The sequence below is a fragment of the Canis lupus genome, chromosome 12 (assembly GCF_003254725.2).
Source record: "Canis lupus dingo isolate Sandy chromosome 12, ASM325472v2, whole genome shotgun sequence".
In the NCBI taxonomy this organism is placed as follows: Eukaryota; Metazoa; Chordata; class Mammalia; order Carnivora; family Canidae; genus Canis; species Canis lupus.
In genome coordinates, this window is record NC_064254.1 from 40071717 (window position 1) to 40096615 (window position 24899).

Sequence of the window (24899 nt, forward strand, 5' to 3'; positions counted from 1 at the left end):
TCTAAATTAAAAGAAACTTACTTTAGGGATCAAAAAGTTAATGCATTTATTAGCTAACTCTTGGGTGATAACTTGTAAGAGAACATTGAAAAATTTTCTCAAAACACGAGAAAAACTTGCGCCTCAGCTGATAAGAATTATAAAAGTTAACCCAGAAGGTAACTTTTTTTAATGTCTTGACTGAAATGAATCTTAATTTTGAAGATGAGCCATTATCTGAGTTTTGGTATCACAATATCCAGCACATTAAAAATATTTGTGCAATGCTTTCGTGTTTCTAAAATAAAATGTGTAGCTTTTGTACACCTAGGCTATTGGTAGACAGGCATCCGAACTGTATGACCAAAAAAAAAAAAAAAAAAAAAAATTGGTCAGGCTGCTAAGGTCTGTTTACACAGTCATAATCTGACATTTTTGTATTTATGTCTAGGGTGTATTAGGCTCTCTTGCCTAAATTTCTATTTCTGCAAGGCTCCTGGTTAACTTCTATCACGTAAAAAATTAATTCAGGGCAACACTCTTAAACTATTTCAAAGCTTTCTGTGAAATACAACATATAAAGAATTGCTCTCAAGATTTCCAGTGAATTGGGATCCCTGGGTGGCACAGCGGTTTGGCGCCTGCCTTTGGCCCAGGGCACGATCCTGGAGACCTGGGATCAAATCCCACGTTGGGCTCCCGGTGCATGGAGCCTGCTTCTCCCTCTGCCTGTGTCTCTGCCCCTCTCTCTCTCTCTGTGTGTGTGTGACTATCATAAAATAAATAAAAATTAAAAAAAAAAGGAAAAGATTTCCAGTGAATCATCTGTTGCCTATATAAAATGATGGAACAACTCCCTTATTAGGTAATTATGACATTTGGCTTAACAAGCTGAATAGATTTTATTGATGCTAATTATGGTAACAAGTTATGGTTTTTATATCTTAGGTATTATATAGACAGAATTATTATCATGCTTCACATATGAACTTCTGGCCATATCATATGGATCATTGGATACTAGGCTGCATATCATAAATTATGAACAACAAGATTAGTGGAGATTATTATTTCAAGGACTGTGTGAGTCTGCATTCCTAACAATACATCAAGAGGTTAGAAGTGATGGCAATAATTAAACAAAAATATTACACTGATCTTATGACTAAAATAAAATCAAAAGCTCATCAGGTGCTTGAGCATATTGTGGTGGCCATGAGAATGTGCCTTGAAGAAATCCACCTATAGAGAGCTAATAGACCAGGCCTCTAAGCACCATTGCTGCATTTGTGCCACAGATTCCTTTTCCTGAGGTTGTTTCCAGCCAATATCAGGCCCGCTGGGATACTAAAGCAGGTGTATACCTATCTGGGAAATGAGGGAACCCTCTGGTGGTCACCTGTGGTTCAAGGACTTCCCAGTCATCCTGCTGAGTGAGTGAGTCTTCCTTAGACTTCATAGCAGTCAAAGATACTTTAATCCAACCTTCCCTCCCTCTCTGCTTCATTTGGGTCACACTTAACATTGCATCTGATAGATCTCAGCTTTTCCTAGCTCCCTCTCAATTTTCTTTCACAGGCATTTCCTTTATTCAAATTCTTCCATGTTTAATCCCATCTTGGTGTGTACTTCTTAGAGGACTTGGTCTAGTATGTCTAAAAATACACTGTTGAGATTCAATGAAAAGTGATGTGATCCATGACAGATTGGTGGTTTTTTTAAACTCAAGTTATCAGAAAATGATCATGGGTAGTACAAGCAGGCCCTTTTGGTGGTTTATGTAATGGCCTTTTGTAATAAGACCAATCTTAGAAAGAAGTGCCAATGTTCTATATAGAAATCACTCATTTGTCCAGTCAACTCATTTGTGAGTAAAGAGCAAGTTATTTAATCTCTGTGTGTTTTAATTTCCCTAAGGTAACATGGAAATAATAATTGTACTTAACTCATAAAACTATTTTGCAGTCTAAAAGAATTACTATATGGGGGTGACTGGCTGGCTTGGTTGGAAGGGCATGTGACTCTTGATCTTGGAGTTGTAAATTCAAGCCCCACATTGGGTGTAGAGATTACTTAAAATCTTGAAAAAAATAAATGAAAGAGCTACTATATGTAAAGAATGTAGGACAGTGCTTGGCACATAGTGTTTGATTAGTGTATTAACGATTAGTTTAATTAATGTATTGGCACTTGAGTACATGTAGATTGCAAAGACAACTAAGATAGAAAAATCTATATTTAAGTGAAAAGAAGCCAGAAAAGACATGGTCAGAATGGTTAGAAAAAAGCTAGAATTTGTTCATTCAGCAGCATGCCTGCAAAGGGAGAGAACTTCGTTTGCTGCAAGTTTTGCACTGTTTTTATTTTTATTTTTAAAGATTTTATCTATTCATTCATGAGAGACAGAGAGAGAGAGAAGCAGAGACATAGGCAGAGGGAGAAGGAGATTCCCCACGGGAAGCCTGATGTGGGACTCGATCCCAGGACCTCAGGATCATGCCCTGAGCCAAAGGCAGACAGACGCTCAACCGCTGAGTCACCCAGGCATCCCAGCCTTTTTTTTTTTTTTTTTTAAGGTTTTATATATTCATTTGACCTAGAGAGAGTGCGAGAACACAAGCAGGGAAGCAGAGAGAGTGGCAGGCTGAGGGAGAGGGAAAAGCTCTCACTAAGTAGGAAGCCTGATGTGGGGCTCAATCCCAGGACCCTGGATCATGACCTGAGCAGAAGGCAGACACATAATCAACTGAGTCACCTGGATGCCCCTGAACTGGGACTCTTACATTAAAACGTTTGTGAGCTGGGAGTCCTGGGTGGCTCAGCAGTTGGGTATCTGCCTTCAGCTCAGGTCAGGATCCCGGAGTCCAGGGATTGAATCCCACATGGGGCTCCCTGCATGGAGCCTGCTTCTCTCTCTGCCTATGTCTCTGCCTTTCTCTCTTGTCTCTCATGAATAAATAAATAAAATCTTAAAAAAAAAAAAAAGGTTTACTAAAAAAATTAAAATGTTTGTGAGCTACTTGTTTTTATAAGAAAGATTGTTTTTAGTATCTCTTACAAAGATTGTTTTGAAAAAACCTGGGCAGGGAGAATGTGGTTTCCAATCACTATATTATTTTAAATGCCCAGTTTTCAAAAAATTGATGCTTTCAAGGAAGGAAGTATGGCTCATTCACAGGAAGGTAAATCATTGAATTTGATTCAAAACTGGTTAATGTTTTACTGACCAATACAATAACTTTGTAGTTATTTTTTCCAATGAACAGAAACAACTTTTAACTCTACTGGACAAAATCCACAAGTTAACATTTAAGTGTACTTGATCTGAGTGGGACCTTTAACCAAAATCTAAAAGTCATTGAAAAGGACTTCGTGAACTCAGCTAAAACACTACCTCCAAATTTATGAAACAGATAATTTCATCAAGCTTTGTGCTGTTTCCATGATATAAAGATAACCCTATTAAAACTATAAAGGCCATATTTACCCAGAGAAATAACAAATATATATGGCCCCTTTACTTCCAGACAGAGCTCTATCCTAAAGACTCTGGGGTCCCAGCTTTGTTTTTTCACGGGTACTACATTTCACTAATCCCCCTGGTGACCTATTTCCTTTTTAACTTTAGTCAGCCTTCCTCACTTAGACCACTTTAAAGATTGTCTGGAATGTATTTTTCTGTCAGTATTAGGAAACCAAAGAATACTAATTAAACTCTCATAGTAATCAGAGGAGCCATATTATATAAAATAGAGCGACCTGGGATCCTTGGGTGGCGCAGCGGTTTGGGGCCTGCCTTTGGCCCAGGGCGCGATCCTGGAGACCCGGGATCGAATCCCACGTCGGGCTCCCTGCATGGAGCCTGCTTCTCCCTCTGCCTATGTCTCTGCCTCTCTCTCTCTCTCTCTCTCTCTCTGTGTGACTATCATAAATAAAATAAAAAAAATAAAAAATAAATAAAACTATAAAAAATAGAGCGACCTAATTTCACTGGATACCAAACTACAATTAACAAATAAGCTTGCTGTATAAAAAACAGTGCAGGGCACCTGGGTGGTTCAGTAGTTGAGCGTCTGCCTTTGGCTCAGGGCGTGATCCCGGGGTCCTGGGATCCAGTCCTACATCAAGCTTCCCGTGGGGAATCTCCTTCTCCCTCTGCCTATGTCTCTGCCTCTGTGTGTCTCTCATGAATAACTAAAATCTAAAAAAAAAAAAAAAAAAAAAAAAGTCCTAGTTTATGTAATTAAAAATCTTTGGGCAAATGAAGCTGATTTAGTAATTTTGCTTATTAAAGTTACTTAATTTAAATAATGGCTGTCTTTTCTATATAAGTATGGAGTATAATCCAAGAATATTTTTTCCTTTTTAAAAAATTTAAATTCAACTAATTAACATAATGTAATATTAGTTTCAGAGGATACATTTTATTTTTAAAATGAAGATTGGGTTTGTTTAAAAGACAAGTTAATCTGAAGCCCTTAAATTTCTCATGCTGGTCTACTAACTAGATAAGCTACCATTACTTACATAGTATTTAGAATAAAAATATAAAGTGTCTTCAAACAAATTGTGATTCTGATAAATGTTTTTGTAATAGTAATTATGTTTCATAGGATGTCAGCTAGAATAGAATTTCCAAGATCCTCAGGTAACTTCAGACTTTGGACTAATGTTAGTGGGTAATCATTGGGTACCTACTTGTTATATAAGATTCAATACTGAAATACTGCTCACTTAGAGTAATTTTATTTACAGTTGCTTCTTTTATTTATAATACTATGGATGGCTATCTTTGGGTTATGTATTTAACTATGTTTGCAACTTTAAGGTTTCATAGTTATGTATTTTCATGAGCTTTGCTATTCTGCAGATGCTTCCACATGACAGCTTTCAATTCCTTTCCTTTGATTTTCTCAGTGAAATAATTATATTGCTTAAAATCTGCATTTAACGTATGTAGCTGAGACAAACATTGCCAGAAAAATACAATTAAGTATCAAGATAACAGAGTGAGTTTGTTTTTCTAGGACAAAGAGTTTTGTCCTGAGGTGTCTATTTGTTCCAAAATATGTAAAACTTGAGTATCTAGCAGAGTCTAAAAGGAAATTTACAAAATGTACTAAAAAATTTGGCAAAAATCCCCCAGCTTTGATGCAGTTATTCAGAAGCAAGGAGAGGAGAGGGAAGAGCGTGTGAAAACTTGACTGTTCAGGACTAGGTCAGTACCAAACTAGAATTTGGCTTTCTCCATTAAAATAATTGTTCTTAAAGGCCTCAAAAGAAGACTAAATTGCTCAACTTCTGTATAATTTGCTCAGATAGATTTTCCATATCTCATCAGAATAATTTGCTTGGCTTTGTTTTAACTTTATAATGTCCTTGATTATTAAAACAAAGACCAAAATGAAAGAAGTTTCCTACTGGGGAAAGATGTGTTTCCTTGAAATTGCTCTGCCTTCTCTGTTTCTTCTTAAATATTTTATTTCATTTCTGTTAAGTGGGAAACTAACTACATTCTCAGGCACTTATGATCCTGTCTTAATGAAGTGATTGAATCTCCTCTGAAACTTTTGCTTTCCCCAAATTGAGTCCTAAAAAAAATTTTTTTTCAAGATGTGTTTTACACAGAAACTACCTTTGAGACTTCCCAGAGGGCCCTGGGAAAAATCACCAAACTTCTACCTTTTATTAGCAGTAAACAAATACTGCAACTCAAAACTTCCTTTTCTAAGGGTGCAGAAGGTCTTGCGCTTCACAATTAGGTCATGACAATATACAGCTTACCTAAAAGTTATACAATAGCATTATTTTATTTATGGACTAAACAGAGAAGCCAAAACTGAACCACAACTACAGGGGACAATATACAAATGAGAAATAATCCTGTGACTATTTGAAATGAACTGGATGTGTTGCGGATTATCTAATTGCTTTTTAAACTTTACAGATGAAGAAAGTGAAGCTAAAAGAGATGACTCAACTCAGCCTAGTTCATTCCATTACACTGCTGCCACCATGTCTAGCTAATTAGGCAGAAAGGTATTTCATTGAATCTGTTTTTTTTCCCAAACCCAAGAGCAATCAACATAGAGTAAAACATGTTAAGTGCAAAAAGATTATAAGTACAAGAGACAGAAGTCCTGTGCTTTGGTTTTTAATCTTACTGTCCTTAAACAACAGGAAAACAGCCTAGAACATAAAGTTGTTATTACAAAAGAGAAACCAGTAAATACTGGTTACTGAAAATGAATTTTTCTTGACTGGCTCCCTAAGTAAATATATACTTGGTATTAGTATCAGCTTAGAGAAAAAAAAATGGTACCCTGGGAATGTTTACTGCTTTCCTCAACTTAGAATTTTATACTTATACAGTCATTTAAAGAAAAATTTTTTTTAAAAGATTTTATTTATTCATGAGAAACAGAAAGAGAGAGAGGTAGAGGGAGAAGCAGGCTCCATGCAGGGAGCCTGATATGGGACTCGATCCCAGGCTCTAGGATCATGCCCTGGGCTGAAGGTGGCGCTAAACCACTGAGCCACCCAGGCTGCCCTAAACAAAATTTCTTAGGGAGAAATGGTCATTGATAGTACAAGTCACCCCTTTAACTACTTAATTTGAATTATCATTTACTATAGCCTATGTATTCCTTATACTAAAATTGGGATTTTTAGGAAGTTGAAAATGTATGCCCCATCTGAACACATTTCTAGGAAAACAGCAATACCTTCACAATCTTATTTTGCATAACTGCTTAACAAGAGACCTTTTTCATCATTCCATTTTTTTTTGCAGAAATTTTACTTCACATTTTGAAAAACTTTGAATTATCTTAGAAATACCTGAATATCATATTTATCACCCAGGACAGTAACTTGCACATCGTAAACTAGTAAAATTGTTTTATTAAATGTGTATATTAAAAGGAAGAGACTTGAGGCACCTGAGTGGTTCAGTCGATTAAGCAACAGACCCTTGGTTTCAGCTCAGGCTGTGATCTCAGAGTCACGAGATCAAATTCTAAGCCAGGCTCTGCTTGAAATTCCCCCCCCCCCGCTCCTCCCCTTTCTAATACGCACATGTTCTCTCACAAATATTATCTTAAAAAAGGAAGTGACCTATTTTCAACATTTGGTTATTTTGGAATTAGGGTACCCACAATCCTTTAACTGGCAGGTTATTTTAACATTCTGCTAAATAGTGCATTTACATAATAACTTCTTTGGTACAATGCCTGATGAAATCATGTACTGTTTATTTATTTACTTATTTTTAATTTTTATTTATTTACGATAGTCACAGAGAGAGAGAGAGAGAGAGAGAGAGAGAGAGGCAGAGACACAGGCAGAGGGAGAAGCAGGCTCCATGCACCGGGAGCCCGATGTGGGTTTCGATCCCGGGTCTCCAGGATCGCGCCCTGGGCCAAAGGCAGGCGCCAAACTGCTGCGCCACCCAGGGATCCCCGTACTGTTTAATAATAATAATAATAATAATAATAATAATAATAATAATAATAAATCAGGAGGCTCTACAAAATAGCTTAGAAAAACAAGTTTTCTATTTATTTAAAAATAAGTTTGTAGTTACTACATTGCAGGGACAGGAATTCTTACACATACATTCTAGTTTGTATAAAAGGATTCAAAGAATTATGCATCAAAACTAACATAGAAAGTGTCCACATAACAGTAAAGAAAGGTCCAATCAATATGTACAAAAAGAAAGGGCACTGCTATTCTGATGTGAGACTGCTGTTCATAACATGATATTCCAGGTTTCTGGAAGGAAAAAACAAAAACCTCAATAAAGCTAAATAATTTGTCTTTAAACTCTGTGTTACTTATTACATACAACAGATTTGCTTGTGTTTAACATTGTTTTCTGTACAAAATAAGTATAATTTTAATTTTTGAAAATGTGTCAGTTTCAACTTTAACCCTCTAGGTCAGTTACTTTTAAAAAATTGAGCTACATTCTACACGTCTAAATATCGTGTGACAGGATTTAAGTTTTCTAAAAGATCTTTAAGAAGACCTCATCTTCTTGCAGTTTTAATATGGTCCAAAAATGTAACTTTGTATTTTTGCCTCAATTAATAGTTTATCGTGATTAATCAACACACACAATCTTAAAAAGTAATGAGCATGTGTGTGCCCTCTGCATCATATCATGTGTACTATATATCATTTCAAACCTATTCTTAGCTCCTTAAATGTAGAAACTCATAGCCACCCACTATTATGTATTTGGTTTGTGCCATATAAAGGTTAATTTCCTGATGATTTTATCTGCATTAAAAAAGTATTTCAACACAGAGCTATCAAAACTAAAAATAATATATATTTATAGCGCATAATATTTTCTAATTATTTTACTGCAGTGTGTACAAGATTTATCTCTAGAGCGTCAAAAGTGGTAGTTACAGTCTTCTGACTCAATTTGACCTCTTGGCTACTGTACATAGTACAAAACATCATTTGTAGTGCTTAGCTCAGTATAATTAAGAACATAAGTAGTTTCTTAGTAAATGTAGTATTTAGTTCAAATCACTTGGAAATTTGGGGAACTGAGGAGAAGTGCAAGGAGTAAAGGTATATTTTTCTAATTTTAATAGGAAAATAAATTCTCACCTAAACATAACTAAACCACATCACAACCTCTTATGTAAAAAATACTTTCTTAAATACTTTCTTAGTATGGGGGGTAATTCATGGAACATAAAATTACTTCCCCTCTTATGACTTTTAAAATCAAGTGTTTCCTGCATATAAGGAGAACGCTTATAAGCCCTTTAAACACTCAAGTATCTTGGTCCTTTCAACCTACTCAAAAATAAATTTCAGGTGAACAAAAACATTCAGAATAACAATTTGTTTTCATTAAATAGAAAATTGATAATCAAAATTGCTTCCAGTTGACATGTGAGAGATACATAGGTATTTATGGACAAAATGGAATGCTAGAATTAAATACTACTATAATGTGTATTAGAAGTCAAATTTTAAAACATGTAAAAGTTGTGAATATCACATAAGCAAAAAAGTTATTTGAATACATTTGCTAAAATGTCTGATTAATATACCACACTACAGATAATGGGCAGTTCTAGATGTTAACACACTGCTGCTGCATGAGGATCTTTTAGTAGACTAGTCTATCTTTTGCAATTCATTTCCAAGTGTTAACTAAATTCAGCCAAATTTTTATTTCAGATGTGACATGATCAAGCTCACAATTATCCTTTAGTTATTCTAATTAAATTTGAGGAAAATACTTTCATAATAATAGTCTTAGACAATAGTCTTCAAATTTGTGAAGCTGTGCCAATAATAAAAACAATGGAAACAAGACCAACAAATCTTTAGTACATAAATTTATGCAGAAACCAGTCTAATGACATATTAGTAGATTGCAAAGGATAAAATTTTAAGAAGCTATATATATATTGCCCAGTTGTGAGATTGTAATTAGACTGAATGTTTAAACTGCTCATTTGCAACATTTTATAATTTTTTCATTTGACTAGGACTAGAGACTGCTGGGGTGGAGGGAAAGAATATTAGGGTTAGGTACTTAAAAATATATAAATTGATTTATATTTTCCATGTATGTAACAAGTTATACTTCTGAAACTTTCAATAAACTTGAAGCTTTTATTGCTCACCTATGACAACTGTCAACATTTCCTTTTGCCCTATGAAGAGTACATACATGGTGTCACTGTCTCAAAGAGGATACTTTTCCAATATTTTTGATATTTGGTCAAACAAAACAAAAATATGGCAATGACTTAAATTTCTCAATTCAACTTTTGCATGTATAGAAGCTAAATTATAAAAATATAAAATCTAAATATATCTGCTATTACTAATACATAATTTTAAGTGTCTCAATTACAAAGAATCTGGATCCAAGTCATTTTTGCTTTACTAAGAAACCAGTGTCTAATGATGTCCAAATAAGGTCATAAATATACAGTGTCTTTAGAACAGAACAATACATTTACTTGTTGCAGTTAAGATGGTAAATAATCATTTCTTTGCTAATCCATACATCATATTAGAGGTATACTCCACTCTAAGACTGTGTACGCTCTTCCTTTTTCTGTACACACCTTAAAACTATACACATAACTTTTACAAAAATGGATTTATATATAGCCTATTATTTTTTTCCAACACAATGCAGATAACATCAGGAAATTACATGTTTCAAATAGATTGCCTTCAAAAGCAACACATTACTTTAATGACTTAAATCTCAAACATACACATTATTCTCAATAATGGTGTAACTGACTCATTTTACTATACAACCAAGCCATCCATTTCTGCATTATGAAGAGTTTAACTACTGAATTTTAATTATATAGTTAAATATATTTGTTAGAAAAAAATAAATATACAAAAAACCTGAAAAATTTGAAATTATTTCTCAACTGCAAAATCACAGCAATCCAGTTAAGATCTGGAAAATGGTTTACTTAATTTCACGGGAGGATTTCTGTACAAATTTAGTTACAAATGATCTAAAAAAAGCCCAAATGCATCACTTTCCATTGTTCTTCAATACAATTAAATGACTGACATTTATCCCTACCAGAAATAAGAAATGATTATGTAATGTATTTTGCCAAGGTTCCATTAAAGACTTTATTTTTCTATATCAGGGTCATGCTGATACACATTTTCCCATCCTCACTTTTTAAAAATGTAGTATCTGAAAATTTTGGTTACATTTTTGTACCATACCAGTCCTCAGAAAATACTACATTCTTTAAACTTTTTAAAAAATGGACAATAATTTTCAAACAATAGAAATGGTATTTATGTTGGTTTTTAAGGTATAAAATAACTAACTGTACCATAAACAAATAAATAACTGCTTTCCTTTTCCATAGCAGTACATATAGCAATACATTCTCCTAAGTCATATAGTTATCATTTACAATAGACAACTTAATTTTACTAATGATGCAAAAAATAATAGAATACAAGGCACAATCATTAAATGGAATTTTTCTTTAGGGTGTATATTGACATACCAGCGTGATAAGGATACCATAAAAAGTGCAGAAAAAACACAATGTGCAATGAGACCACTGTATAAAACATGATTGCATAAAAAGTGATTTGGCCTATTTTAACCTTTAATAATTGAAAATAACCAATCTTCCCCTTAAAATTAAACTATAAAGTATGACATTTTAAAATTATTTTTATTCTACCACTATCTAAAAAATCCTGAAAAAAGAATTTATACCTGGGTAATAGTATATAAGTATGTGTTTGTATATATATTTAATTATACCCATTTATCAATATATACACATACACACACAGACACATTTCTTTGTAAGTCATTTTAGCCTATTAGATATGTCTAAAGTTTAGAAACGACATTAATCCAGATCAACAAGTAAACATCAAATCCCATACCTTTTTCCTGTATTTTCCTTGAATCCTTTAACCACTTAAACATTTTCTCTAAAACATCTCTGTCAAAGGACCCACCAGTGCATTATTTTCTACTATTAAGTACCAAAAAAAGATACATCTCAGCATAACTCTTTTTAATAACGTGCTCTTTAGAATAATATATAGCCTTTCCAATATTGAAAAGTGTATGCTGTCCTGACAGTCAAAAACAGGCTTTCCACTGCACTGATTCTCAGTCTTTGGCACAATAAACAGAGATTGAGTGATTGATATAAGAATCAAGGTCTGAAAAATTAGACAGTCAAATGTTTTCCAATGTGGATATGTTTCCTTTTCATCAGTACATTTTCTCTTACGTTTGGCAGAAATGGAATACAGCAAAAGCCTTGTCTAGATTCTTTGTAGATGAACATTCTATAATTAAAATTAAACTTTTTAGGGTATCAAATGGTGGGAATTTTATATTTATCTTTAGAGGAAACACACTTCTTAATTTACTGCTACTCTGATAACATCTGTCTTCCTAGGGGCACGACTTCTGTATCAATAGAAATGTACCTGGCTTGGTCAAAAATAATTCATTTTAACATGAAATGCTCTATCACTAGGAATATTATGCTCCTTAAGAGTGTAGCAGAACTGTCTTTTCCAGAAATAAACTGGGAATTCATTATAGGTCCTCAATTTCTTTTGTTTCGAACAGTGAATGAAATGAATGTTGAAATGCATAACCTATCTAAGGGCAATAAATAGCAAACATTTAAAATATATATGTATATATTTATATATATATATATTCATTTAAAGAAGTGAAGTGTCTTGTAAGTTTGTTTTTTTTTTGCAAATCAAATCATAACATTCCCTAATCCACCATAGCAGCAAGGAAGCAGAAGCCTTAGTTCTACGTATTCCTTAACTGTACCTGCTTTATGATTTCAAAGTAAAATATTTTGGTACAAGTTACCAACCAATTAAGTTAGCTTTTGCTTTTTCAGTCAACTTTCGGACTCGTCCTCTACTAGAAGTTCCAAAAGTCAAAGAGGTGTCTTCGAACAACAGCTGCCTCTGCTCCTCTTCCGAATCATCCTCATTATAGAAAGCTGTCCTTCGACCTTGGTTTCTAGTTCTCATGTGGGGTTCAGAGCCTTTAAGTTCCTCAAACTCTTCTTCCTCATCCATAGGATCATCTGGCTTTTTTCGGTTACTTCTTCTTAGCATTTTAACACTTGTAGGAACTATGAGATCTGAATCTAGTTTTTGTGTCTTCATCTTCCTTTTTGGTTTTCTGCCTCCACGACTTTTTTTCTGTAACAAATCCTCCTTTACGGTATTAGTTTCAGAAAGAAAACTGCATGTTGAAGAAGGAACTACTTCATCTCTGATTGAATGCACATTATTTTGCTCTGAATTCTCTGGCTTTGCATACTGTAGCTTTTTGGGCTTTCTACCCCTTTTCTTGTGGATAACTTCACCACTATTGGTATTAACTTCTACCTTAGGCTTCCTTCCAGGTCCTCTCTTCACAAGTTTAGATGGCTGCCCTCCATGGCCATTTACTTGAATGCTTCCAGGTACAAGAGCATTGTTCTTACAATCTGCTAAAAAGGAACAACAGCACACTTAATACATGGAATTGCTTTTTTAATTTGACCCTCAAACTAGTCAGTAAAAACACTGCTATACTTAGGTAACAATGCAATCCTAATTTTTGTTTTACTAAAATGAGAAAAAGAACCAGCAGAAGGCTAATAGTTGAATAGCATTATTTTCTACTGAAAACTCACAGAGGAGAAAAGATCCTCAGTGAAGTCATTAATGATCTCACATGAGGGAAATGAAACTCAGAGCAAATAATCTGTCAATACTGTAAATTATGATAGAGCTGGGATTAGCCAAGGCTTCTTACTCCACTACTACCTTTACTACACATTTTAATATAAAAGCATTTTTTCCATTACACAAAATGACCCTATGTATTTGTACAGAGCTTAGCAACCACAAAGAACTTTATTGTTTACCTCATTAAAAAGTTTTCTGTACTCCTACCACCTTTAAGCAGTTCAATTATGGAAAATGACCTTATATAAAATCCATGACATTTTAACTTGGCAATCCCCTTCTACTTACCTCTAATCATTTATTTCCTGTTAGGGATGGAATAAAAAGCAACTATCAAGACTGGAATGATTCTAAATCTTATTTGAGTCTATTTTGGATGTGATCATCATACCCTCTCTAAAATCACAGAAGATTTTATAGTCTAAATATTTCCTTAAGTCCCTCAGAAGTAAAAAGGATCTCCTCTCTTAATCCTACCACATAAGGAGTTTCAGAGTACACCTACTAGAATAATTTACATCAGTTATTCTCCATAAAAACCACCATGCCTTTGATATTCTTCACCTACCCTAACTATAAGAGTAGAAAAAAGTTACTCTTGGTCATGAACTATGTTCTCAGAATTGTTTAAAAAGGATTAAATAAACAACTAAATAGCAGTTTTCTTCACAAGCTCTTTGAAACAGTCCTATATCCTTGTGCAATTGAATGTCAAATGATTTATTATCATAAGTGTACTGACTCCATGTATCAATCAACTCTATTATGTATGCCACCATTATAATTGTAACAAATTCCATGATAAAGGCCATTATGCTTCATAAAAAAAAATCAGAAAATTCTGAAGATCAAATTCTAAATCTACAGGATCTCCATCATGATGAACTGCCCTCTGTGTTGAAAAAAAAAATGCTATTACTCTATCAGATGAAGACATGTATTATCACTTTTTCCTTCAAAGTTCTCAGATTTTTTTGTTTGGTTGTGATGGGTATCCTGCAATATAATATTCTAGAGGAAATCCATAGAGAGATGAAAACTGCTTTTAAAGAGAATGCTTCTTCAAAATGGTATTTTTTTTGCCATAGGTTTAATTTATATTTCATGTATATCAAGGAAAAAATCAAGGTCACAAGTGGTCAGAGCCAGAAGCAGAGGGAAAGGGCAAAGTTGTCATTTCCTGACCCACAGAGTACAAATAATTTTCTTTAGTGGTCTTCTAGTATAATAAGGGGTAGGGAAGCAGGGGAGAAATGTGCTTGTGTGTTTGTGAAAAAAGTATTTTCTAACACACAATTATACTTAACCTGAGGATTCTATATACTTAACCTGAGGATTCTATATATCTTGTTTTACATTAAGACTACTAAGACAAGGATTCTAAATTTCCAGTCCATACACCCACTATAGAAATTCTACAGCTTGGCTTCAAGGACTCCATGAATGTCTTGAAATGGTCCAAATTTTGTGTTAATACGCCTATATGCATTTTCTGGGTAAAGAACTACAGATTTCATCAACTTTACAAAGCAATACATAAACTAAAAAAGGTTAAGAACAAAGGTAGCTCTCTTTATGTTGATCTGTGCTGCTCAACAAGGTAGTTACTAACCATGTGGCTATTAAGCACTTGAAACACAGCTAATGCAACTGAGGAACTGAATTTTTAATTAAATTTAAGTATGTATAGTTTGAAATATTGATTACATGCTGAAATGATATTTTGATATAATGGATTAAATAGTATAAATTCTTAAAATTGGTAATTTTACCTGTTATTATTACATGTAGTAGCTACTAGAAAACTTAAATCATGCTTGTCATGGTTTATACTATATTTCCATTGGACAGCACTGCCTCTTGATTCTATTAATCCAGGTATCAATATTTACATAATAATGACTTATTAGCTAGTCATATTTATATACTGTACTGGTAACTCATATATTTGTGATACTCAAAACATGTAAATCAAATTGGTTATTGGACTCGTCCCCCCCAACATAATGCTAGAATCAATTTACTCTATGCATTTAATTTCTGTAGGGTTCAAAGTGACAGAAGCAAGGCCTATAAATATACTATATACAATTTTTTTTTTAAGATTTTATTTATTTATTCATGAGAGACAGAGAGGGAGAGACACAGGCAGAGGGAGAAGCAGGCTCCCTGCAGGGAACCTGATGTGGGACTCGATCTCGGGTCTCTATAATTACGCCCTGGACTGAAGGTGGCGCTAAACTGCTGAGCCACCCAGGATGCCCATATATACAATTTTTAATTTAGTTCAGAAAGGAGTAATATAAAAATATAAAACACTCATATACACAAAGTCATTTGCTTCTGTACATGTATTGCCCAAACGAGCATATTTGCTTGATTATTCAAATACTTATTGTCCACTATATACTAAGTACAGGTGATTAGAGAAAGTAAAGACAAGAGTTCTTTTCTACTGGATATAGACACATGTAAAAAAGAATACTCTAACTGCCACAAAAAGCTGAACTGGGTGTTCTTGCAAATAAAAGATGAAGTGCTTGATTCTGTCTGAAGGACTCAAGAAGAAGCTTCCTGGAGTAGATGATATTTCAAAGTAAGACTTGAAAGGTAATAGGAAACCATTAAATTGGAAAAAAAAAAAAAAGACATTCCAAAGAAAGAAGAAGAGGGCAATGGTATTTCAGTGACTTTCAAGTGGTAGAGGATAGGTGGCATATGAAAAGGAGAAAGAATGGGATACCTAGGTGACTCGGTTAAATATCTGCCATCGGCTCAGGTCATGATCCTAGGGTCCTAGGATTGAGCCCTGCTTCAGGCTCCCTGCTCAGTGAGGAGCCTGCTTCTCTCTACCCCCACCATGCCCTCCTCTCCTGCTTGCTCTCTCAAATAAATAAATAAATAAGTAAGTAAGTCAATAAAATCTTAAAAAGAAAAGAGGAGAAAGTAAAGAAAGCTGGAATGTTAGGCAGGAGCCAAGTAATGAAGAATCTTATATAAAAGGCAAAAACATTGAAACTGACTTCACATATCATTTGAAAGCAGGGAAGGATGTGTGTGTGTATTGTATGGGCGTGCACACAACATGTGCCAGAGTGCAAAATGATCAGAAAGATCATTTTTGCATAATGTGGAAGAGTTGAGAATGGAGGCAGTAAGACAAGTTAGGAAACTAAGATAATAGTTCAGTTGAGAAATTATGTAGGCCTGAATTAAGAACACAGAAGTGATAGGAGGAATGGATTTTTGAGATATTAAGGAAGCATTAGTAAAAGAAACTAACGACTGTGAAGTGTATCTGGAAGAGAAGGCCAGCTGACTCCCTGATTTTAAGCTTATGTAGGGGGGTAGATTCCAATGCCAGTAATCAAAAAGGATGTTTCAGTTGAAAAATTAAATTTTGAGAGGTTTCTAATAAAACTGAAGAGGAAATTGTTTACGCATACTTTGGAAGTCATGATACAAAATGCTTATTCTTGAGCTGCTTACTGTCAACAAGCCATAATTGTTTTAACATGTCACAGGGTGTATTATGTAAGTTACTTTCTCCATCTTTCAAACATAAAGTTTTTATAATGAAAATATGCAGATGAAAGAATTTGGAAGCTTAACTCTAAAGGGTTAAAAGTTGTATCACAAAATAGTGGTCGGGCTGTAGACAACTCTGTAGACAACTCTGATGAGTTACTATTTAGGGAAGGGCAGTGTGCTGAATTTTGTGATTGAAAAAGAACTTAATTTTTCTAGATAAGTAAAGACTGCTACATTGGGTTAATTAAATCCAATTTAATTTAAACTTTTTGAATATACTTAAGGTGGTATAATAATGAAGTTAGGAACTATTTAATATAAAAGCCTTTGATTCTAAAATTTGTTTTCATTTCCATATAGCAAGGTTTTCATGGCTTTTAAGTTTAATGACAACAGAGCTTGCTTTGGGCACAAAGCTACAAATCAAGAGATGTCTCACTGAATCTATCAACTAGTACAGAATATGTGCCTTTTAAATGAGCATACTAATAAAGAGAGGATATAAATGCTACCTCCGACAAAAAGCATCATTTTTAAAGAAATATGTACTATGTATCTTGGAAGATACAAAGAACACCTTACCTTGCTCAATGATAGGTGATGACTTTGTAAGAGTGGATGTTTTTGAGAGTACAGATGATTTCACTTTACGTTTGACTGGCTTTTCCTTTTCCATGTTTTCTTTTGCAGAATTATTCCTAGTGCCATGACTAAAACTGGATTGACCAGGGCTTGAAAGAGTATTCAAGGTTTTGGAATGTTTCACAGAATTCTCTAGAACTAAAACACATACACATACACACACACACACACAAAATTAAAAGCTAAGAGTTATTTAACCTAAAAACAAACAAGGAGGTTGGGATTGCTTCTAACATGAGTTAGCCAAAAGGATAAAACCTCGGGGTTGCTTAATGTTTCCTCAGGAAATCTACTTTTTTAAACAGGAAAAACAGTTTCAGATCTTTTCGACACTAACAAGTTACCTCAAGATTATAAAGGCAACTTGGCAAATTATTACCAAGTCTGGGTACCAGGATTTAAATTCAGGCAGTTTGGATCAGAGTTGCCATTTTTAAGCATTACTCTACACTGACATTTCTAAATCTCAATTTTTTCTTATTAAAAATGAAAACAAAAAAGAGCAAAAACAATAAAGAGAGCAAAACCACTTTCTGCCCGAATTTACTAAAACCCAGTATATTTTACTTGGCAAAATAAAAGCTTAAATTTGAAAATTATATATACTTCACTTTAGAAACTATAACTGATTCTTACTTGTTTTCCCTGGCATTGCAGATGTATTAGCTTTTGAAATTAAAGTCTTTGCTGCTGAAGAAGTAGATGGCTGTTCAGTGGTAACTGGATCTACAATCACTCGATTGCTTCTGGTTCGAACTACAGAACTGGATTCTGTTTTACCATTTATCTGAGTGGCATTATGCCTTGGTGGAACTGTTCGTGTAGGTGTAGAGAATGGAGAGGTAGAGATATCTGATTTTAGCTGGGGTTTTAACGTCCTTTTTTTCCGTTCAGGGCTGTAAATAAAATAGTATCATTAGTCATTCTTATACCTTTATGTAGATGAATAAAATAGTTTAATAATACTGTTGGATTCAATATTTGTACTATTATGAAATATGTTAAAATATGAGATTTGTAGTGGATTTCATATGGTTGTGAGCCTTTGAAAGTGAATATTTAGTGAAGGATCGCCATAAATGCTACAGTTATATGACAGAAAGCATGATGCCATCACTATCCTAAAAATGCTGTTTTACTGTATAGATTTAGCAGTTTGAATTTAAGCACTTACACTAGTATAGCTTTAGTTAAAAGATTAAAAATCCTCCACATCTTAGGAACTTGCATGTCAAATATATCATTCTGCAATATAGGGAATAGTAAAGGAAGTATTAAAAAACACCAAGTTCTATCATTTAGATTACAAAGTTATAGATCAGTTGATGCTTTTTAAAAGAAATCAAATACCTTGATGCAGCACTACTGGAAACAGAGCTGCTTCTGTTTCTTTTCTTCCTCCTCTTGGTTATTGTATTTCTTTTATGAAAACGAAGAGCAGATTTATAATCTGATAAAACTGAACTAATGTGTTCTTCAAAGAAAGCAGACAGGCGCAAACTCATGCTGTAAATCTGTGGTAAGAAAAAAAAGTTTAAACATTCCTCAAAGGAAAATGCTTGTTCAGTAAATATTAACATACAAATAGAGTATTTTACTAGCGAGTAGTTTTAACAATTTGAACAATACTTTCCCCCAATCTCTTTACATGAAGAGTAAAACTAAAGCTGCTTACAATTATTTTTATATTTAGATTAGAAATATTCCAAGTTTCCAGATTCTTTTCTTTTTTAAAATATTTTAAGTATTCTCTAATCCAACACATGGTTCAAACTTAGAACCCTGATATCAAGAGTTGCATGCTCTACTGACTGAGCTAGCCAGGCAGCCCCAGATTCTTAAAGTAAAAGCCTAATATCAATTCAGATGGCTCATGTAGACAAAATTCCCGTGAACTCTGTCACACTGAAACTGTCTCTGAGGTTTTGGGTTCTTAAAAAAATATTTATTTATTCATCAGAGATACAGAGAGAGAAGCAGAGACAGAGGCAGAGGGAGAAGCAGGCTCCATACAGGGAGCCTGATGCAGGACTGGATCCCAGGACTGGGATCATGCCTGAGCCAAAGGCAGAAGCTAAACCGCTGAGACACCCAACCCAGGCATCCCTATCTCTGAGGTTTTGAACCTGTTTTCTTTTCCACTGCTACTTAGGACCAGCATCTATTCTTTTTCATTTCACTTCCATATAGCATCCCTTTGTGGGGTCTTATTTGCCCAAAGAGAAAATGATATTTATAACTTTATTCATTTTTATAAATCATTCACAAAAATGCCTTTCCATTAATGCAGAACACAGCTGGAAAAGTCAAGCCCACATAACCCTAAATATATACCAGGACAATATGTATGTGAGTTGTGTTTAAGAAAAGTAACCATTCCTAAACATTAGTGACATCATTGTTATTTTATAGAAGGAAAAAAAATAGACGTGAATTCTTTTTTTCCACTAGGAATACCATTAAGAACATAACAGAAAATCAATTTTGCTCTAAATTTTAATTAAAGCAACATTTGGCTACTTAACCTACTTTTCTACTGATTTCATTTAATCTAAACACAAAAACAATTTAATTATATACCCTTGATCTTTTGCTTGGTGTATAGGCTTTTGAATTGCTAAAAATAAGTCTGACATCTTTACATAATTCCATTGGTGACTCATAATTCCCAGCCTCCAAAGTTTCTCTAACAGTAGCAAAATCCATTGGAGTGTCAATGATGTCTCTGTAGTCCTAAGAGAAGAAAAGCAGGTGGTATTATTAACATCACTACCACAAAGTATTACTACTCAGCACAGGTATTCATATACAATTTCTGTGATGAGTACAAGTCCTAGAATTATTAATAATCCTTTATTTTCCTCATCAAGGCTTTTTTTCTGATAATTTTTATTTTTTTCATGTCCTCTCCCTTTCTTGCAGTAAACACAGGATTTTTCTCATTCAAGAACCTAATAAATTCTGCTTCTTTTTCTTAGAGAAAAGGTAAAGGGTAGAGTTGTTCTGGAAAAGGGGGATTAAGAGTACTGAAAAAACTCAGCACTACAACTAACAAAGTTTGGTGTAAGAAATCCAAAATTTTATATTATCTTTGAACTCTAAAGGCTTTTACTCACTGAAATATAATTGTGACTTTAAAATAAGGAGATAAAAACAATGGAACTATGCTAGTATCTATCCCATTTGTGTGGAGGCCTGAGTTCTAGTAACCTCAACTTTATTACAAAAAGGCTATTACATAGCCCTGTGGTAGGTAACTTTTTTTTTTTTTTCCAAAATATAGCTTCAGTTTGCACCATCAAGTTTAAATTATAATCAAATATGTTTGACCCTAAGGCAAATAGGAGGATAACCTTTTACAAACAGGCAGTTTTATTTCTTAACAATCTATATCGCTTTTATTTCTTTTCTTTTTTTTTTTTTAACCTTACTTGCATTGGCTAGAATTTGCAGTCTTATGTTGACTTATGTTGAATAGCAGTGGTGAGAACAGGCATCTTTGCCTCGTTCCTAGTATTAGGGGGGAAATTTTTTTTAATGATTAAACATGACTTAGCTGTAGGTTTTGAAAAAGACCTTCTTTATCAAGCTTTCAAAGTTCCCCTTTATTCCTAGTTTCCTGAAGTTTTTTTTTTCTTTTATCATTAATGGTGTTATTTTCTTACATTATTTCTTACAGTATTTGGCATCTTTCCATCATCATAGGGCTAATTACATTAATTATATTTTTTTATTTTCTGTATTCCTGATGCCCTGACATTTTTTGGGTTCCTTACAGACCTGAGGAGAGACTGCCCCTCTTAGGACCAACCAATTCTTACAGATAGCAAAGGGCGGCACTAAGGACACAACTTTCATATGTTAACCAATTATCTCTTTATCTAATACCCACCAAGCCAGTATTTCCTCTGCCCTGACTTGTCCTAAGGCCAAGTGCCAGACATCCTGAGACCACTTCTATGCCCTAAATCCCACTGAAATTATTTCAACTAGCCAGTCCTAAAGTATTTACCCTGCTCTGCCTTGCCTTTCTCATAGAAATCCCAATAAAGGCTCTGTTTAAGCATCTCCCTTACTCCCATCTTCTGCCACTGGACCAAAGCCTGATGCTTCCTTTGTGGCTCTGTCATTCAATGACAACATTCTGGGACTTGTGAGCACAATAAATTTCCTTCTAAGCCCCATACTTATTTCCTCCTGTGGCAATGCTGACTGTATCATAGCCAACATGTACATTCTTAGAACAAATGGGTATTGCATTTTGTCAAATGCCTTTTCAAATGCATTAACTGATCTGATCATGTAATTTCTCTCTTTTGATATGACAAAGTACACTGACTAATTTTTGAATACTGAATGAGCCTTTCATCCCTGGAAAAAAACCCAGTTTGTCATGGTATAAAATAATTTTTATATATTGTTGAATTCTATTTGCTGATATTTTATTAAGAATATTTGCATTTTCTTTTATACTTTTTTTGTCCAGTTTTAATATCAGGGTAATACTAGTTTCATAGAATGAGTGGAAAAGTAGTCTCTTATCTATCTTGTGGAAGAGACTATGTAGAATTTGTGTTAATTCTTTAAATATTTGGTACAATTATCCAGTAAAGACATCTGGACTTAAGAGATTTCTTTTTTGAAAGCTTTTAATTACAAATTAAATTTCCTTACTGGTTATAGGGCTATTCAAATGATCTATCTCATACTGGGTGAGCTGTAATAGCTTGTACTATTGAGAATTGGTAAAGTACAAAGTAGTTTGCACTTGGAGAATTGGTCCGTTTCACGCAAGAGGTCAAATCTGTATGTATAAAGTTGTCTGTAGTATTCCTTTATTATCCTTTTGGTATCTATAGGTTTTGTAATGATATCCCAAATTGCATTCCTGATATTAGCAATTTGTGTCTTTTTTTTTAGCTTTGTGAATCTTAATGGAGCTTTACCACTTTCGTAGATCTTTTCAAAGAACCAGCTTTAGGTTTTATGGATTTTTGCTATTGTTTTTCTGTTTTCAGTTTCATTCATTTCTGCTTTTTTATTTCCTGTCTTCTGCTCACAGTAGGTTATTTTTATTTTTCTAGGTTCTTGAGGAGAGAGCATAGATTACTGATATGAGATCTTTTCTCTTCTGATGTACTATTTAGTACTGTAAATTTCCTTGCATAGTTTTAGCTTCATCCCATAAATTTGGTATTTTGTATTCACTGTTATTTATTAGTTCAATTTATTTCCTGAAAGACTTCTTTGATCCCACAGATTATTGAGAAACATATTTATTTAGTTATCAATCAAGGGATTAGAGATTTTCCTGCTACTTTTCTTTATTTCTGGTTTGATTCCATTGTGGCCAAAAAACACACTGCATGATTTCAGTTACATTTGTTACTTCATTCATTGTTCTCTGTTGTTCTGTTTTTACTTTTTTTCCTCAATTTTCCTGTGGGTCACTTGAATAGGCTTTATTTGATTATGTATTGTTTATGACTGTAACTCCCTATTAAAATTTTTTTAATGATTGCTCAGGTATTTATAATACATACAAAATCAGCAAAATATACTAGTGTCAACACAAAATTAAATTCAAAATGGATTAAAGACCTAAATAGGAGACCCGAAACCATAAAAATCCTAGAAAAGAACATAGGCAGTAATCTCTTTGCCATCGACTATGACAACATTTTTCTAGATATGTCTTCTGAGGCAAGAGACACAAAAGCAAAAATAAACTACTGGGACTACATCAAAATAAAAAGCTTCTGCACAGTGAAGGAAACAATCAATAAAACTAAAGGCAACCTACGGCATGGGAGAAGTTACTTGCAAATGACATCCAATAAACGGTTAGTATCCAAAGTACATAAAGAATTTCTAAAACTCAACACCCACAAAACAAATAATCCAATTAAAAATGGGAAGAAAACATGAGCATACATGTCTCTAAAGAAGACATACGGATGGCCAACAGATACATGAAAAGATGTTCATCATTTACGACCAGGAAAATGCAAATCAAAACTTCAATGAGATATCATCTCACACTTGTCAGAATGGCAATAACGCAAAAAACAATAGGTGGTGAGGATGTAGAGAAAAAGGGACACTCATGCATTGTTGGTGGGAATACAAGCTGGTGCATTTATAGAAAACATTACAAAGGTTCCCCAAAAAGCTAAAAATTAGAAGCACCCTATGATCCAATACTATACACTACACTACTAGGTATTTACCCAATACTATACACTACACTACTAGGTATTTACCCAAAGAATACAAGACCACTAATTCAAAAAGATACATATACCCATATGCTTACAGCAGCATTATTGAGAAATGGTACACACACAGACCATTACTCATCCATACAAAAGAATGAATACTTCCATTTGCAATACATGAATAGAGCTAGAGTATAATGTTAAGCAAAATAAATCAGTCACAGTAAGACCAATACTATATGATTTCATTCGTGTGCAGAATTTCAGAAACAAAATAAATAAATAATGGGGAAAAAATAAGAGAAAGACATAGACAATGTAAGAAACAGACTTTTAATTATAGAGAACTAATGGTTACCAGAAGGGATTAGGAATACACTGTGATGAGCACAGGGTGATGTATGAAGTGCTGAATCACTATATTATATACTTGAAACTAATACCACACTCTATGTTAATTGTAATTAAAATAAAAATTTAAAAAAGATAGTGTAATATAAAGGGTAAACATAAAGTGAAAATTGTGATTTCATATTTTCCTGTGGAATGAAATCATGTAAATGGCCTTTAAAAAAAAAAAAGATATTCCAAAGACTGAAACCTTGACTCTTAAGGTAACTAAACACTTTGACAGGAACTATAATTACTTGGATATTGAATATATATGTGTATGTGTGTATATATATATGTATGGCATATATATAAGCAGATAATTTTGTATTCTGGACTTTTCCCTAGAAAGGAAGAGATAGATATAAGCCTTAATGTTTAGATTCTAGATGCATAACTATGCAGAGTCATGAAAATAGGTCTCACTCATATTTTTTGTGTGGCTGCTTTACCATTTTTCTTGTGTCCTCAGAGTTTTGATTTTTTGCTATTATTCTAGGTAAAGATTTTTTTCATATATATCCTGGTCAGGAGTCATGCTTTGTCAAATGTTAATCAACCTTAGAAAATCTACAGCTGTTAACTCCTCAAATATTACCCCTCTCCCATTCTGTCTACTCTCTCTCGCTGAAATTCCTGTAAGTTATGTTCTGAATTTTTTTCATCTATCACATCTGCTAATCTTTCTGAAGGTTTAATTTCAATGGTTTTACATTTTATTTTCAGAATTCTATTAAGTTTTTAAAAAAATACCCACCTCATTTCTCCCCCCGACCCTTAAGTAAGGTCTTTTTTTCCTTATGATTCTTATCCCTCTATTTAGCTCTTAAACCAAAATGATAAGTCGAAGTTTAATTGATTTCT

The 24899-nt window shown here is 33.7% G+C and overlaps 1 protein-coding gene and 1 long non-coding RNA gene across 6 annotated transcripts in view; one reads left to right on the plus strand and one right to left on the minus strand.

Moving 5' to 3' along the window:
• The window catches only part of LOC118350437 (uncharacterized), a 39081-nt gene that overhangs the window by 4788 nt on the left and 9394 nt on the right, over positions 1 to 24899 (plus strand). The gene's annotated exons all lie outside the window — the stretch shown is intronic.
• LOC112658599 (pleckstrin homology domain interacting protein) overlaps positions 7518 to 24899 on the minus strand; it is a 131716-nt gene continuing 114334 nt past the window's right edge. For 3 of the 5 annotated variants that reach the window (XM_049092268.1, XM_025444821.3, XM_025444823.3), the window contains 5 exons: positions 20008 to 20160; positions 18778 to 18941; positions 18064 to 18323; positions 17368 to 17565; positions 7518 to 13013 (listed from right to left, as the gene is read on the minus strand). In XM_049092268.1, coding sequence (XP_048948225.1) covers positions 12376 to 13013; positions 17368 to 17565; positions 18064 to 18323; positions 18778 to 18941; positions 20008 to 20160 — 1413 coding nt within the window. In that variant the 3' untranslated portion in view covers positions 7518 to 12375. Of the gene's footprint in view, positions 13014 to 17367; positions 17566 to 18063; positions 18324 to 18602; positions 18673 to 18777; positions 18942 to 20007; positions 20161 to 24899 lie in introns of those variants that run through there. The other 2 variants (XM_025444822.3, XM_035697757.2) reach the window with 2 other exon arrangements.